General features: G+C 38.8%; 2 protein-coding genes across 6 annotated transcripts in view; both read left to right on the top strand.

The window, feature by feature from the left end:
- Positions 1–9,395, top strand: part of ATMIN7 (HOPM interactor 7) — a 63,021-nt gene extending 53,626 nt beyond the window's left edge. For all 3 annotated transcript variants that reach the window (XM_077358361.1, XM_077358359.1, XM_077358360.1), the window contains exon 35: positions 9,022–9,395. In XM_077358361.1, the coding sequence (XP_077214476.1) occupies positions 9,022–9,084 (63 nt within the window). In that variant the 3' untranslated portion in view covers positions 9,085–9,395. The remainder of the gene's footprint in view (positions 1–9,021) is intronic.
- A 5,471-nt stretch (positions 9,396–14,866) lies between these two features.
- LOC143849324 (uncharacterized) overlaps positions 14,867–18,265 on the top strand; it is a 43,209-nt gene continuing 39,810 nt past the window's right edge. Inside the window, exons 1-5 of one of the 3 annotated variants that reach the window (XM_077358313.1) lie at positions 14,867–15,488; positions 15,656–16,064; positions 16,154–16,225; positions 16,323–16,385; positions 17,007–17,219. In XM_077358313.1, coding sequence (XP_077214428.1) covers positions 15,112–15,488; positions 15,656–16,064; positions 16,154–16,225; positions 16,323–16,385; positions 17,007–17,219 — 1,134 coding nt within the window. In that variant the 5' untranslated portion in view covers positions 14,867–15,111. The remainder of the gene's footprint in view (positions 15,489–15,655; positions 16,065–16,153; positions 16,226–16,322; positions 16,386–17,006; positions 17,220–18,265) is intronic. The other 2 variants (XM_077358312.1, XM_077358311.1) reach the window with 2 other exon arrangements.

Raw genomic sequence — 18,265 nt, 5'->3', positions numbered from 1 at the left:
AAACCAACTAGTATGGCTAACTGCCGCCAATGTTTTTAGAGTGGAAGGTGTGAGGCTTAATCCTAAAAGAAACTAGTATGGTCAGAGTTGCAGCCAAGGTTTTAAATTTTGGTGTCGGTTTCGGTCATCAACGAAACAGAAACATTTCGGTTTTGGTACCAAATTGTGACCGAAATCTTATAAAATCACGGAAACATTTCAATATGAAATCATGACCGAAATCCAGGTAAGATTTCTCACCACTGGCTTCTCTTTTTAATTTTTTTGTCGTTTTTTTTTTAAATATCTTGAAGGAATCCTGTTGTTCTGCTCTTTTTTGCGAGTGGAGTTGATTTTTGTCTGGGCCTCTGTTGAAATCTCGACATTTCGATAGAAATTTTTTTTTTTTTTTTAATATATGAAAAGTTGCATGGTTCTCATATTTAGACTGAAATATGAACGAAATACTGAAATTTCAGGCAAAATCTTGTAATTTTCCGAATCCAACTAAATTAGTTTCGGTGGCAGCTGAAATCATGGATTTAAATTTGGGTTTAGGTTTCGGAAATTTCAGCCAAAATCCCAAAATTTCGGCCAACTCTGGTAATAAAAAAAGTATTATTTTATTAATTCCCAAAATTTGGCCGAAATTTCAGAATTATACTCAACTCAACTCAACTAAGCCTTTGTCCCAAACTAGTTGGGGTCGGCTAATGAATCCTTTAGAAAATCTTCACGAAGAAAGTGAACGGATCTACCCAGTTCAAATTGACTTAGTCTAATCCTGACACTAGTTAGGTTCATCTACATGGATCATTTTCTTTCATTCTATCCTATCCAAGTTCATGTTCTCTGTTATGTTCCTAGCTCTCAAGTCTTTCCTCACTGTTTCTACCCAAGTTTTCGGTCTACTACCCCTACGTCTTTTTACTCCATCAACTTAGCACGAGTCACTTCTTCTCATTGGAGCATCCAAAGGCCTACGTTGGATATGCCCAAGCCATCTTAAGCGGTGCTCTCTCATCTTCTTCTCAATTGGTGCCACCCCCACCTTTTTACAAATGTCTTCATTTTTAATTCGACCTAACCTTATGTGGCCACACATCCATCTAAGCATTCGCATCTCCGCTACACTCACCGTATGCACATGCCGCTTCTTGGTGGCCCAACATTCTTAGCCGTACAGCATGGCTGGCCTCACAGCTGTCTTATAAAACTTTCCCTCCAACTTGGTAGGAATTTTACGTTCGCACAGAACTCCTGAAGCATGCTTCCACTTCAACCAACCTACTCTTATTCTGTGGTTAACATCCTCTTCAATCTCAACTTCCTAATGTAGGATTGAACCAAGATAGCGAAAGATATCCCACTTAGGTACCTCCTGTCCAGTCATATTTATTACATCCTCGCCTTGCCTCCTTACATTCCTAAAGTTGCACTCCATATACTCTGTCTTAGTCTTGCTCAGTCTAAACCATTGGATTCCAAAGTAGTTCTCCATAACTCTAACTTAGCATTAACTCCTGCTTTGGTTTCATCAATTAATACTATGTCATCTGCAAATATCATACACCACGGCACCTCGTCTTGGATACCCGCCGTAAGTTGATCCATAACTAGAGTAAAAAGATAAGGGCTTAGAGCTAATCCTTAGTGCAATCCTATTGTAATTGGAAACTCACTGGATGTGCCATCCGTAGTTCTGACACTAGTTACTGCTCCATCGTACATATCCTTAATCATATCAACATATTTAGTAGGTACTTTTTTCCTTTCAAGGACCTACCACATAACACTCCTGGGAACCCCTATCATACTTTCTCCAAATCAATGAAAACCATATGAAGGTCCTTTTTATTTTCTCTAAATGTCTCCATTAACCTCCTAATCAAGAAGATAGCTTCCATAGTCGATCGTCCGGGCATGAAGCCAAATTGATGTGACTCATTAGCTTAATTCCTCAGTAATTGGTGCAACTCTGGATATCCCCTCTATTCTTGTAAATAGGTACTAATGTACTCTTCCTCCACTAGGGCTGGCAACGGGGCAGGGCCGGATGTTGCATTCCCCGTCCCCACTTCGGGGATTGCGGAGAATCCTCGTCCCCGCCCCGCGGGGGAAATCTAATCCCCATCCCCGCCAGGGAAAAAATCCCCATACAATTCCCCCCAATGAAATAAGAAATGTGAGAACTACTTACTTATAGAATATAAGACAAACTTAAATCGTAAGCATATTTTTATGGAAAATGATATTTGCACAACCTCAGTCGTCTTTTCTTCATTAATTTGCTCGTGAAAGCCTTTGGGAAATTAAATGATCATTTGATAGATCTTCAAATTTTAAATAAATTATTTTTTATGATGCAAGGTACTAGTAATGAATCGGGGCGGGGCCAAGTTCCTCCTCGTCCCGTCTCCGCACCGGGGAATTTTTTAAATCCCCGTCCCCGCCCCATCCCAGCGCTAGATTGGGGAATCCCCACTCCGAACGGGGCGGATCCCCGATTTTCTGGGTTAAATTGCTAGCCCTATGCTCCACTCATCAGGCATCTTCGTAGTCTTCAAAATATTATTAAATAGTATAGTTAACCAAACCAAACTCACATCACCCAAGCATCTCCAAGTCTCAATAGGAATACCGTCAGGCCCCATAGCCTCAACTAATTTCATCTTTTTCATAGCTACTCTTACCTCTGATGCTCGGATTCTACAGACAAACCTCCGGTTTGTATCATCAGAAGAGTTATCAAGTTCTCCCAAATTCGCTACGGGGTCTCTGTTAAACAACTTATCGAAGTAGCTTCTCCACCTTTCTTTAACCTCATTTTCTTTTACTAACAATCTTTGATTCTCGTCTTTGATACATTTTATATGATTTAAGTCCCTGCTCTTCCTTTCTCTCATCTTAGCAAGCTTGTAAACATCTTTTTCACCCTCTTTCGTCCCTAACATGTGGTACAAATCCTCATAGGCCTTGCCTCTAGCTCCCCTTATTGCCTTCTTAGCTTCTTTTGTAGCCAAATTGTACTTCTCAATGTTCTCCTCATTTCTACAGGTCTGCAAACATTTAAAACACCCCCTTTTAGACCTAATCGCCTTTTGGACCTCCTCACTTCACCACCACGTATCTTTAGACGACGACATACTCCCTCTAGATTCTCCAAGTACCTCTTTAGCCACTTTCCTGATATAACTAGACATCTTATTCCACATAATATTAGTCCCTTTGTCACGACTCCAAGGTCCTTCTTTAAGTAGTCTATCCTTAAACATATTTATTTTTTCCCCTTTGAGATTCCACCACCTAATCCTCGGATGTCTAACATCTCTATCTTTTTTCTTCCAATGTTTAATGCATATATCCAACACCACCAGCCTATGTTGTGTGACTAAACTAAATTTAAAAAAATAAAATAAAAATCAATTTTTCGATTGCAAAATTTTGGATTTCGCAAAATTTCGGTTTCGGTTGGGGAAATCTGAAATTTCAGACCGAAATTTAAATTTATGGCTGAAATTGAAATCTTTCGGCCATTTCAGTGCATTTGGCCGAAATTAAAACCATGGTGGCTGTGAAGCATAATACTCAACTCAATTCAACAAAGCCTTTGCCCCAAACTAGTTGGAGTCGGCTAAATGTATCCTTTAGAAAAAATTCATGAAGAAGGTAAAATGAATCTACCCGGCTCTAATCCTAGTTCTAGTTGGGTTCTTCTACGTGGATCATTTTCTTCCATTCTATCCTATCCAAGGTCAAGTTCTCTATTATGTTCCTAGCTATCAAGTCTTTCTTCAATGTTTCTACCCAAGTTGTTTTTGGACTGCCCCTACCTCTTTTTACTCCATCAACTTGGCACGAGTCGCCTCTTCTCACCGGAGCATCCAAAGGCCTACGTTGGATATGTCCAAACCATCTTAAGCGGTGCTCTCTCATCTTCTCCTCAATTGGAGCCACCCCCACCTTTTTACGAATGTCTTCATTTTTAATTCTATCTAGCCTTGTGTGGCCGCACATCCATCTAACCATTTGCATCTCCGCTACACTCATCTTATGCACATGTTGCTTCTTGGTGGCCCAACATTCTGAGCCGTACAACATGGCTGGCCTCATAGATGTCTTATAAAACTTTCCCTTTAACTTGGTAGAGATACGATCACGCAACTCTTGAGGCAAGCTTCCACTTCAACCAATCTGCTCTTATTCTATGGTTAACATCCTCTTCAATCTCTCCTTCCTTATGTAGAATTGAACCAAGATAGCGAAAAATTCTAAAATTGATACATCTAGTGATTGCAACTATGTTGACATGTCCTTGGAGTTTGAAGGATACTAGGAATAAATGAGTGGTTCACCGTTAAGGCAGACAAACCTTTGGTTTGTCCCCGCGTGTCTCAAATCAACTATTGTGGCCAGCTGGTGTCAATGTTTTTAGGCTTGAAGAGTAATCCTCGTGAATCTTCTGATTTTTGAAAATTATAATATAAATAAATTAAAAATTGTATGAAAATACCAAAAAAAATTTTACTAAACATTCTCTAAAACATATGTTCTTCATTTCTTACTAACGTTACCAAGTTACAAACCAAATAATATAAATTATACAGTTAGCGATTAGAGTCACAGTGCATTCCCCAATTCCTCACATCAAAAACACAAATACACAAAATCATAACCAATCCATCACCATTAGATATTTTTACTCACTAGGTGAAGAAGTGCATAATCTCAAACTAATCCACCATCATTAGCTTCATTTTGATGAAAGAAAACAACCAGAAGTGTCTGTTTTTTGTATTCTGTTGAACAGATGGGGAAAAAATCTCAAAAATAAGATGTAGGGAAAAAATCTTTAAAATCTCCAAACCCTCTAAACACTGTAAAAACAAATTTTAGATTTTCAAATGGATCTTATTTGACCACGCTTAACCTAACGAAAACATTAATAGGTGTTAGAGGAAGAAAGACAAGAAAGTGTGGTAAAAACGACGCCTTTTTATTGCATGCTTGAAAGGCATGCGCCTTTTTTTCATAGGCATATGCCTATATGTGAAGTCTTAAGTTGATAGGAGTCGTAGTAGTAGGACTTGGGGTTTGCTACTTGATTTGGGTGAGATTTAAGAGTCCTAATCCTTCCTTAATCACAAATTCTGTAGGGTTTGAGGGATCTATATATTTTACAGGCCTATTATGTTAGCTACGATAATATGATTGAAGAAAATTGAGTTTATTCTTCCAAGCTTGGTTGCCAACCATTTATATCTCTCCGTTTCTTTCTCTTCTGTCTCTTTTCTTTCTCCACTAGCTCTATCGACTATTTGAATCTAACACCTGTTGCCATTGCTCCCTCCTTTCTCCTCTTTTCCTTTACTTCTAGGGCAGGACTGTGGTCCCTTTCCCCACTTTTCTCTCGGTTTTTCTTTCTACATTCTTTCCCCTCTTTCTTCTCTTCTTTGGTTTGATTCACATCAATTTGGTATTAGCGCCTAGGTTTGAATGCCTTATCGGAATAGCAAATTATGAAGGGAGGATCCGAGCCTATGGACCGTAATCAAAATACTCTGAGGATTGCGGACATACCATGGTTTTATGGAGTTTATGAATGGGAATGTCTTGATCCAGTAGAATCGTTGTAGACATGTTTATGTTAATATGATCTGAGCAATTACCAAATGATTTGCATTACAAGGATAACTTTGACCAGGTATGCCTTAGAGTTGTGGCCAAAACTGAAGCAGAAAAAAAGAAGAAGGGAAAATCACCTGCCATTTGCTGGATTGATACAAGGGATCAATTTTTGAAAAAGTTTGCTTTGGAGACTTTTCAGGAATGTATAATTATACGAATTAGAACGATTTGAGAGGCGAGATGGAATTATTTGATTGCCTAAAGATCTAGAAAAACTAAATGAATGCACTTGGCAAAGCAAGTATACAAGAGGCATTTATCTTCAGTCATCCAGATCGAAGCTTTTATGAGGATTGACACCGCAACAGTCACTTATCTTACAGAATTGAATGAGAGCCGTACTGGTGTTCAACAACAACTCTGATAATGTGGCTAGCTCATGTTAATTTAGGATTCAGAAAATGATCATCATCCTTTAGAGTTATTTGTAGACGAAGTTAGCCCATGTATACTGTTTGGGGATCATAAGTACAACAGGCATTATTCAACATTCTGGGAAGAGGTGAATCATTCGGCATACTCATGGGGAAGAACATGCATGGCAACTATAAGAAAAAGACAAATCCAAGAAGATACTTCTGTCGATATACACCCAACGGAGTCACCAATCATAGTAATTGGACCTCTCACAATTTTTTACTACTAAATTGCGAATGCAGGAGCAAATGTCTACAGATTTAATGAAGCAGAGGATTTAAGTTTCTTTCTATCAAAGCTGACACGTTGTGAGGAATTCATCTAAAGTGCACCTGGTGATTACACTACTTCAAACCAACAACATGACTGCCGAAAGCTACTTGCATGTTGGAATTACTTAATCCGTTAAAAAGAACAACAATATTCGGCACGGGCGAAGATTTTAGTTGAAAACTCCCATTGTCATGCCAATCATTATATTCGACGGGGTCAAATCTTTTCAAGCAATGGGCGGGCTCATATTCTAATTTTAAGTTTCATTTAGATGTCTTTCAAGTCCCTTAAGTTATAAAAGGAGTACCACCGTCTTTTCTCACCAATATCACTTGATATCTTTACATTTTTTTGAAGTGATCACTTGTTATCTTTACATTGTCGGTATTTAAAATGGGACCCGTATCTTTATTTCAAAAACCTTAAGTAATTTGGGCATCTAAGTCATTTGACACTTTTCTTGTTACTATTGGTAGGATCCTTATTGTTAAAGAATTTTGTTTTTAGAGGGAAATTCCATGAAAACGTCTTAAGTTGATAGGAGCCCTAGTAGGGCAGGAATTGGGATTTGCAACTTGATTTGGATGTGCTTTAGGAGTCCTAATCCTCTCTTAATCATGAATTTCATGGGGTTTGAAGTATCTATAAATTGTACAGGCATATGGCCTTAGCTGCAATGACAGGATTGAAGTGGGCCTTTAGCAATGAACGCTTCATTCTTGGGCAAGAACTGGGCCTTCAGGTCCTCCCTTGTGTTTATCACACACTGGTCTTCTTGGATGTCCTCATAGAGTTCACCACCACAATTTGGCATCCTTGGTGAGGTACATAGTGGCTGGTGCAACTTTGGCCTCCTTTAAGTAATGTTCCATGTCGAACCGCAACTTCTGTAGTTTCTATGCGTCACGGGCACACTCGAAGCATCGGGGTTCCGACACCCAAACTTTATTAGCATGACCCTTACTATTTCCACCCATGCCATTTCCGAGGGTCCTCATGAGTAAATTCACCTAATCGCCGTTAGTCTCAATTGACTTAAGTAAATTGTACTGCTCACGCTCTGCTACTTCTACCCTCGCTTTTAGACTAGTAAGTCATTCCTTCATGGTTGGTCACTGTGTTGTGGCTTCAATTTGCTCAGGTTCTCTTAGAACTGAACTGGACTTTGGGGGAAGTGTAAGTTGTGCTCCACATCCGCCTTTCGCCCTCCTCTGACGTAAGTGGTCGTTGCTTCTTCGGTATGAGAACTTTGGCTCTGATATGAACTCTCACGGGCCTTTAGTCTCACGACTAGGTCTGCGCGACACGTCCCTCGATAAGGCAAGTTAGCCAAGTAACTTCGTAGGGCTTTATTTTAACTTGCAAAGCAAGCACAGAGGGAAGCAAGTTCACAAGCACACAAGGCAAAGGAGCATAGGAAATGGAGAGGAAAGCAGATAATCTTTATTGCATAACATAGTCAATGTACAGATTTATAGGGCAACAAGCTAATTCCCAAGGGGACCCAGTCTACCCGTTGACTAGAATAGAACCTCTGGTAGAATGTGTACTAACAAGCACCACTCGATGTCCAGGGAAGCTGCCAGGTTGCTTGGGGGAGGTTTTACCTTAGCTTAGACAGAAGTCACTTCCAAAGTTGCAGAGGAATTATATTACTTTTTGGTAATTGCACATCCAGGTTCCAATTTGATATTTACACCATGGTTTTAAATTTTCACTGAAATCGGCACAAAACGACCAAAATATTTTTATTTCGATCTCATCGAAATGCATTTCGAGACCGAAACACATCTTGAAAACAAACACCACAAGCGTATTAGTGGTATACTGGTATAATATACCGTGTTACACAATTATATTTATATGAATTTCATGTGACATGTAATGTATCTATTATGTATAATTATTTATATGAATTACGTGTGAAAGATGGTACATATTGACTTATCATACATGTACGGCATCCCATGTCACTATGTGCTTGATCTTGTTGAACCATTGCGTAGTTCTGTTTGCTTATATGATGATTTTATAGCATGTACGGCATCCATCACTTGCATATGTTTCCATACATTTCCATAATTTTATGAGATTTTCATCGAAATTTTCATTCAAAACTGATATATTTCTATTTCCATCATAACTGAAACACCTACCAAAACCAACACCTAAAACTTTCATTTACACATGATACAAGCCACGGGCTATAGTTCATGACTTCATGCAAACATGGCTGGACAAAATGGCTGTGACGCAAAGAGCCGTATTACATGTGAAGAGTTCTTAAAGTTTTATGATGATATTGAAAAATATCTATTGCCATTGAAATTTTCGTATGAGTATAAAATACAGAACACTGCAGCTGGACTACTAGTCTACTACAAGCAAATTGGAGCTGTATATATAATTAATATTTAAGAACCATCAAGAGTTGAAAATAAATAAATTATGGTTTTGACCTAAAAGCCCTGTTGATCCGTGCGCCGCTACATGCCTGTTGGAAATGTGACGGACCTTTTTGTTTTTAAATTTGTGTGATCTTGTTACCTGACAATGAAACTGCTTGTAAAGAATAGAAAAGCGTGGGCATTACATTCACACACGCACCTGTTTGATAGTAATCTGTGCTGTTGTGAAGCTCTTTTTTCTTTTTTTTTATTTCAGATGGATGTCCGCGGAGCTCTGGGTGATGTATTTAGCACACAGCTGACGACCCTCTTGCCGTAATCACTCTGATTAGACTATATTACTACCATGCATTATATCCATTTCTTTTCAAACGAGGGAATTTTCAGCAGCACTGGCATGGGCATTGCCCCTTTCAGGGAGTTGAATGTGAGCATGGCTTCCACTTTTTGCAACTTCTTATGGGCTCCAGGTTCAGCTTTTAGTTTTTCCCCTTGTAACCAACTTTCATTTCTAAATATTTTTTTACTACTATGGAAGCGATGGAGTCAGACCAGTGATGGATTAGAGAGATTCGTATACTATTTGTTGAAGGTGTGATTAATAATTACAGAGTTTGGGAAATTGATAGATGTTCTTTCCAAATTTGGTTGCTTCCTTCAAATATCTATTAATTTGAAGATGAGAAAGTTGGGGCCTAGTTTTACTCGGGTAAGGGTATACCCCCGAGTATAGCTCCGGTCTAAATTTTTAAATGTGGGCTAGAGAGGCTCTACTAAACCCAACCCACATTACAGCAGATACCGGCCCGGCCCAACCCAAGCTGGATATATCCGTCTTAAACCCATTACATGTAAACATTTATCCAGTCCATCTATGTACCGTTCAAATACGCGGGGCCCACTTTTTTCCCGTTATATTTAAAACTGGTGAGGAATTAAGCAGTTATGCAGAAAAAAAAGGGAAATGTTATCAGCACTACTATATTTTGATGAGGGCACTCCTCACTTTATTCAAAGTACGGTATGGCCAGCACTATAGGATGATCCAAACCGTCCATTAGATGGGCCACTGTCTAAATAGGTCGTGCCCCAAAAATTATTTCCATAGTTTGATCTTAACACTCCGATCTATAGAGGGTTAGGATCAACCTTCTAACATTCAGATCAGAGGGTTAGGATCAACCTATGGAAATGATTTTTGGGGCACGACCTATTTAGTCTGTGGCCCATATAATGGACAGTTTGGATCATCCTATGGTGCGGGACATACCGTACTTTGAATAAAGTGAGGAGTGCCCTCATTAAAATATAGTAGGGCTGATAACATTTCCCAAAAAAAAAAAACAGTTTAGTATCAACCTATAGGACATTTTACAATCGATCCATACACCATTCCCCCCTCCCAAAAAAAAAATCTATGGTTCGCCCGCCTGAAGTGCACTATTTTTCAAAAAAGTTCCGTGAGGCCCACTTCATATTAGCCACGAGGAAGTTATACAGATGTAGGATGTTAGTTCATGCAAAAAGTATTAGGGCCATTTTGCATAGTCTAAAAACTCTTTGTATATAATATTAGGGAAATGACATTTCCACCCACTTTCCCAGCATTTCCACTCCCTTTTGTTTGTCTTTTTACTGAAAAAAAAAATTCATTTTTAGGAAAAGACACACGACGGTGATGGAATTGCATTTATTTTTTTTAAAATGCAAACAAAGGCGTGTAAAAGGAGGTCAAAATATCATTTCTCATAATCTTAATCTTATATGGTTTTGAATTTAAATATGTTGATTTGCAAATAATGGTTGTAATAGTTTTAGAAATGATATAGTAAATGGATTCCAATCCTCCTCTTTGTAAATAAGATCAAATTAAAATAATATTGTTTTTAAACTGAGAAGGCATCTAAGAGAGGCCGGTTCGTCCTATTCAGATATTCCCGACCAAGAGGTACTGGATTCTCTTTCGGATAGGCCCTGAAAGGAAGTGGTGTTGTATTTCTTTGTTTTTGGAATTAAATTTGTGGTTACCCCTAAAAAAGGGGGGGCTTTGTGTATTTTTCATGTTTATCAATATGTGCATTTCATTTGGCTCCTTGTTTGTTTTCCATGGTGGACTGGAAAATATCAGGTTGTATAGTTGCCTGATCTTTTCTTACTGTATTACCATGTATTGAGTTCGAGAGGAGTGATTTTGAAGTTGCTTGTCTTATGGTTAACCTCTGTTGGACTCCTGTTAAAGATGGCTGAGAGGGAATTCTTGAAAATAGCTATATAAATCATGGGTTCTTATATAAGATTAATAGATGGGCATTCGTGGCGACTTGCCCAATGATCCAGACTACTTGTCTCCATCTCTTTTCTGATACTTTTTTTAACCCAAGCTCTTACTATTCCCCTCCTTTTCATAAAATTATTTCTAAGCACACCTTTACTTCAATATAGATGGAAAAATCACGAAGGGGCGTTTGGGGTGACCTCGACACAAGTATGTCTTGACATTCATCTTAAAATATGAATCATTGTGTGAGTGTTCCATCGATTCCCCACCTTCTTCTTGGATACTTTAATAACTAACCCCTGGGATTTGGCTATCTCACTCGAATAGTATATCCTGTCTATTGGGGGTGTTCTAGTTTCTTTTGTCTGTTGCATGAGAGAGCAGCCATACAGGCCAAATTTTGTCTTATTCATTTTATTCATCTGAGGTGGCTGCTCTCTCATGCAACAGTCAGCCTCGAAATGCCTTTTCTGCAAAAGTCCCTAGCAAATTCCTTTTCTTTTATACGAATTACCCGTCCCCAACTTATGCGGCATTCATATATGTTGATCGAGGATCTGATCGATGTCCTACAGATGGACGGCCAAGGAAATGTTGAGCTAAAAAGCGAACAAATGATCACGCAGAGCAGCATACAAAAATTATAGGTAAGATCAAAGAGTCAGGTTACGGAGGGGTTGGAGTTGGACGAGTGATCAACACATCGGTAAACGTCGTAGTATCATAAGATAATAAAGAGATTAGCAAAAACTGGAATTTTATTAAAAATAGAAAAAATATGAGATTCCAACCAAAATGCCATTTATTTAAAGGAAAATAAATGCTCCACACTCCATTAATACCACAGTAATTAAGTAAAACATTGAAATGAGTCACCTTTGGTTCAGGCATTGTCTTCAATCTTCATTCTCCTTGCCCAAAAGATGAGATTATCATTCAGAAGCTGGATGATCACAATGGTTTCCTCGTAACATTCTTCACTCATTTTCGCAACATCAAGGTTGGAGATTGCTTCATGTAAAGCTTGCTTAGCAATGTTGCTAGCCTTTTCATGCATTTTCATAATTTCATAGTAGAAGACTGAAAAATTCAATGCTAAGGCCAATCTAATTGAATTTCAGAGTAAATACATTTTCTAGACAGGTAGGAAGACATACCTATTTTTAAGAAGTTCCCTATCATTTCTGTATGCATCCCCCCCTGTACAACACCACTAATAATCATTTTCCATGACAAAATTACCCCTTTTTCTTTTCTTTTTTTAATAAAATTTAAAACGGCACTGATAACCATATAAGCAATGACGTGGGTCCAATAGTGCCGCCCTTGTAGTCCTTTTCTACAAGGGCTCCTGTGAGTTTAGAATACCTCTTAAAGTTAATTAGAAGAACAATGATAGGAAAACACACTTATTTTTTAATTGTCTTAAAAACCACCTTAAGGGTATTTTTGGTTGCACAATTTCTAGGGTTTCCTAGGTATTTTGACTGGTTTGAGGTGCCATGAGAAGTAGTGTTTGGTTGCATATTTTCATTCAAACTACTAGGAGACTATTGGTTTGATATACATGTGTACTAAAGTAGGGGTATATTTGTCATTTTATTAAAAGAGAAATTTTATGGTGCCTGATCAGGCAGCATCACTGGTGGGGCATCTGCCCTTGATATTTGATCCAACAGCAGCCTCTTAAACATTGATCAAATATCAAGGGTGGATCCCCCACTTAGTGTACAGGCACCCCATAAAATCTCTTATTAAATACACACTAGATATTCAATTTTCTTTCAGTAAATGCGTGTAACTTTTATAAATGAGTTATGCTAAAAATATAGAAGAAAATCTTCTTCCATTAGTAGGGATTCCAATTGGCAGAGAGTTACGCGGGAGTACCAATTTACAAGTGAATTGATTGATGATGAGTGACAAATGGACGGCGGTGATTGATTGTCCTAATTGTATGAAGATAGAATGGGGTCCATTTTAAATCTGGCTACCAAACGAAAAACGAGTTTAAAATAGAAAACCACTCTCTGTTTGGTTGCCAGGATTTTTTTGGTTCCTGGGATTTATGTGGGAGAAAAAAAATCCAAGGAGATTGGTGGGGAAAAAAAAAGTCCTAGAAGTATCCTGGTAAAATAAAAATCCCATGCTTGGTTGACCGGACTATGGTGGGAAAAAAAAAACTTTGTTTGGTTGCTTGAACTGTTGGGAAGAAAAAAAATTCCTGAGACAAGAATTTTACTGCACTAGGAAAATTTGTGCTAGTAAAACTTCAGTAGAAAACTATATTAGTGAAAATTTGTGTGGCCCACCAGATCAAGGTTGGATCACCAAAGAGTGTTCCATATGTAGATCGAGGGCCATCTCGGTCATGATCACAACTGGTTTGTCCCCCACAGTCGAGCTTTTGGTTCCATTGAAATGGTGGGCCACCGAGAGTTACAATCAAAAGCTATTGATGGAATAGTTACCATGCGTCAAGTTCTCAACTATTCTCATTCTTCTCGAATTTTGGAGCTGACAAAAAGGGTGGATTTTGGTCAATTCCGAAGGGTAGGAAGGAGAGACATGGCTACACCCCGGCAAAGAGTGACCCGGACCTGCAAGTCGACCTGGCCCGCCAGTAATTTCCGGGCCCGGGTGGCAATATAGTGACCCGTTTTAGTTTGACCCACGGGTCCACCCGGCCAGTCAAAACTGGTCCGGGCTGGGTGGACCTGCGGGTGCCCGTTAAAATGCATGACTTTTTGGGGGAGAGGGTATTTTCGTCACATCCACTTGAATCTCAGTTTTCAAATGTTTTTTCTTCCTGTGTGGTCATTTCATGGATATAAGGACTGCCTTGTCCCGAGGCAAAAGATAAATAAATTTCATTTTCCATTTTTTTTATTTTAATGTAGGACAAACCAGCCTGAAACTGAAAAATCCGGCACAGGTATCGAGAAAAAAGAAAGAAAGAATAGAGTGACAGCTAGTAAAGAGAGAGAATGAAAGGAATGAAAAGACTTTTCAGAGGATGTGACACGTGCTAAGGTTTTTTTTTTAAGAAAACAATCAAAATTCTTAAAAAAATACAGGTGACCCATGGGTCGATCCGGCCCGTATGGCTCAGGCATGGATCCAAAATCCGTGACCCGTAAATTTTTCCGGATCATTATGATCCGGCCTGTTTGACCCGGACTTGTACTGGTCGGGTCAAACCCGGCTCGGCCCACCCGTTTGCCAGGTCTAGACCATGGTTTAAAATTTCGACCGAAATCCGAAATTTCGGATACCGGTGGGGACCGAAACCAAAAATTTCTGAAATTCAATTTTTCGCCATTTATTTCGGATTTCGGTAATTTCAGTCCGAAATTTCGGTAATTTTGGTCTGAATTTTCGGTTTAATGACATTATTTATTTTTAAAAAAAAATGTTACAAAATTTCGGCCGAAATTTCGAAATTTAAGTCCGGAATTTGGAACCAAATTACCAAATTTCGGACCGAAATTTCGGTTTTTCGTGGGGTCCGAAACGGTTACCGAAGCCGAAATTTTAAACCTTGGTCTAGACCATGGTTTTAAATTTCGACGGACACCGAAACCGACCAAAACCGAAATGGTCATTTATTTCAGCCGAAATTTCTGTTTTTCCGAAATTTAACCGAAAAAATATGATTTTTTAATATCAATTTAATATTTCACCAAAATTTCGACCGAAATTTTTGGACCGAAATTACCGAAATTTCGGATAAAATATTAGTTTCGGGTCAAGCACCAGATTTCGAAATTTCACGGTCCGAAACCGGTACCGAAACCGAAATTTTAAACCTCGGTCTAGACATGGCACAACTCTGACGACGTTAGCAGAGAGGACTACAATTTTTGGGTCTCTGATCTTAAAAATTGTGAGGCCTGCGCGAAAATTGTCCACTTTTGTTTGCTCTTTCCAGGGATCGAAGAGGTAGCGTCGAAACCCTAGCTTTCGAAAGAGGCCGATGTTTGAAGTCGAAAAAGAAACCCTAATTCCCTCCAAACTCCAATCACTTAAGAAAACCCTAATTATCTGCTACTCATCAGATTCAGAACTATGGATTCGATAGTCTGTGCTGCCTTGGAAGAAATCTGCGCTCAAGGGAGCAATGGTATTTCCCTTCCAAATTTATGGACTAGATTACAAAACCCTCTTTCTTCAGCTGGTTTGCATCCCTGTAATGGCGTCAAACAAGCTATCTGGACCCGTATTCTCAACATTCCTGGACTGCAATTCGGCTCCGAGACCTCTTCTTTTTTAGGTTCTCGCGATCCTTCAATACAATCCGCTGAGGAATCGGAGAAATTAGGGTTAAAGATCTTCGCGGCAGAGCATCTTAGGGATAGTTTTGTAGGACTGTACGATCTGAAAGCTGCTGATGCGGGAATTTCTCCGCTGCAACGCCGCACACTTGAGAGGCTCGCAATTGCCAGGTTTTGTTCAATTTTCATTCAACGCCGCACACTTGAAGTTTTTCACTGAGTGTGGTAGTATATTGTATTGTCTTCTTGCTCTTAATGTGTTTTTGGCACTTGAATTGTTTATGTTCCCATATTAATCTTGACATTTTCTCTGATTAGCGCATTTGGTATGTCTGCAGAACAACTGGAATAACTCAGAGCGAACTTGCTAAGGAATTTGGCGTGAAAGGAAATAACATTTTCTACATAGTGAGGAACCTTGAATGCCGCAACTTGATTGTGAGGCAATCCACTATTGTAAGAACAAAAGAATCTGGCGTTGATGGCGAAAATGGGATGAAAAGTGCTGCTGCCATGAAGACCAATTTGATCCGGTTATATCGTTATGCCAAACATTTGAATTTGGGTTCTCAACAGAGACTTGAGATAACAAAACCTGATGTGTTAGAAAATGTGGGCATTGAAGATGGAAGCACTTTACCTAGAGGTGGTGTTGCTGGAGAGTCTGTCAAAGATGATGTGTTCGTAAGGGATTACCTCCCGGCATTGAAAGCTGTTTGCGATAAACTTGAGGAAGCTAATGGCAAGGTTAATCATCTGTGCACTATTGATACCTGATCAATAGACTTTACATATTTGAAATGCTGATCTGTTTTTATAGCATTCTTTTCTTGAAGGTTCTTGTTGTGTCAGATATTAAACAGTCTCTTGGTTATAGGAAGGCTCCAGGTCATAGAGCATGGAGAAATGTAAGTTCTATTTAGGACCTGATCGGATTGACTTATTTCCTTCTAGCTCTTTTAATTTTGTTATGGGCATATCTCTTACCATTTAATGTGCCAACAGATCTGTAACCGGTTGAAAGATGCTCGCCTTGTGGAAGAATTCCGTGCAGAAGTCAATAACAAGGTGCTTGTGATGGTTGCCATTATCTTTTGTTTTGGGAAAAATACATATACCATGGGCAGTATGTATACATTATTTATCAAAAAATTTCCATATGCATAGTGCTGTTTGTATACACAATGTTTGCAATCCGTGTAGATGAATGTCAGTAAAATCATTTTATCAATCATTAGCTGCTGGAGCTTTGGCCTCTGATCTCTATTTTATGCCCGAGGGCTTCTTCAAAACCAGCCACTAAAAAGCTGAAGTCTTAGCTTTGAAACTTAAAATAGAAACCTGGCCTCATTTTTTTCTCTTTTTGCTAGGTTAAATGATAATTAGACCTGAGCTCCTAAACTAATTCTATACCTAGTGGGAAAAGAAAAGCTGAGGAAAAAAGGGATAGTCACCAGATCGATCAATGGCCCTTTTCTCTTTGCTGTTTAGTTGCTTTTGATCATTTCAAGTAGCCATGTTCTGTATTATTGCAATTCTTTTAGAACATGCGAAGTTTCGATTGACATGATTACACTTGATTTTTTTTTTAAAAATAAATAAATTAGAAGCTCTTCACAGGAAAAGTAATTGAATAACAGGAGTCACTGCTGTGAGTTTATCTTATTGGTTTCTTTGTGCATTCTGCAGGTTGTCAGCTGCTTACGTTTACTCAAGAAATTTGATGCAAAAGAGTTCCAGCCAAAGACTGTAGTAAATGCATATGATGATTTTGATACAGAGCAGCCAATTAAATGTGGAAAAAGGGGTCAAATCACCGAACAACTTGTAGAGCTACCCATTGAACATCAAATATATGATATGATTGATGCTGAAGGATCAAAAGGAATAACTGTTGCGGAGGTGTGTATACATTTCTAGTATGTGGTCATTTCATCTTAGTTCATTTATGTTCTCTGTGCTGGATTTTCCTGTGAGCATGGTCATTAATGTTTGAAAGATTCTAAGATCCCCTAGGGTGGTTGCTATAGCTGATTTAAGTTCCACTTTCTTAGAAATTGTGAAACAACCAGTTACTCCAAAAGCTTCAGCTGTTGGAGAAAGGCGTTATTTAATCTTTTATACTTTAACACTTCCCCTCATGTGTGGCCCCTCTTTTGGGTTTGGCCTACATGTGGCACATGTGGCCTCTCTTTTGGGTGTGGCCATTGCATGTGGATTTTTGCTATCCAGGAGGTTTTAACTCGGGACCTTTGCTCTGATATCATGTGAAACAACCAGTTACTCCAAAAGCTTAAGCTGTTGGAGAAAGGCGTTATTTAATCTTTTATACTTTAACAGAAATAATGGCAATAGCATGGTCTTGGTGTGGCTTGTTGCCTACCTGTTCATCTCTCACCTCTTTCATCCTTTCACTTCTGGAAACCATCACTGGAATCATTTCAACCATTTAAAGTATTCCATGGCTAATGTAAAGGTTTTTCTTTTCTTACATTGGCTACAAACTGAAAATATTTGGCCGGTTGAACTGTTTATTTGGTGCATTAAGATGTAAACAGTTTTGCCATTTTTGGGAATGATATCAAGTCCATGCTGTTGGAAGTTGATCCGAAGACCCAAATTATTACAATTTTTTGGGATATCATGGACCCTTTCGTTCTGATAGAGTATTTTTCTTGGTTAGAGGCCTAATATTCAATGTGATTAAAGATAGAACAATGGATATGCTGCTGGTGTAGGGGATCCTTGTCACTAGTCTTGCTTACACTTTCTGTGGGTTTTCAAAATGGTTTTCATCATGGGGCACAAGGAAAATGTTATGCATGTTTGAGGAGCCTTGTCTTAGAGGCACATGTTATGTATTCTTACCTTTGATGTCAATTCCATGCCGCTCTATACGGAATTCCGAAGCATTCCATTTTGGAATGGATTCCGGAACACAACTGCAA

The sequence above is a fragment of the Tasmannia lanceolata genome, unplaced genomic scaffold (genome assembly GCF_043159265.1).
Source record: "Tasmannia lanceolata isolate RefF3 unplaced genomic scaffold, GAP_Taslan_0.1 ptg000018l, whole genome shotgun sequence".
Classification (NCBI taxonomy): domain Eukaryota; kingdom Viridiplantae; phylum Streptophyta; class Magnoliopsida; order Canellales; family Winteraceae; genus Tasmannia; species Tasmannia lanceolata.
The sequence above is the reverse complement of the archived record's forward strand: the minus strand, read 5'-3'. Positions and strand labels throughout refer to the sequence as shown.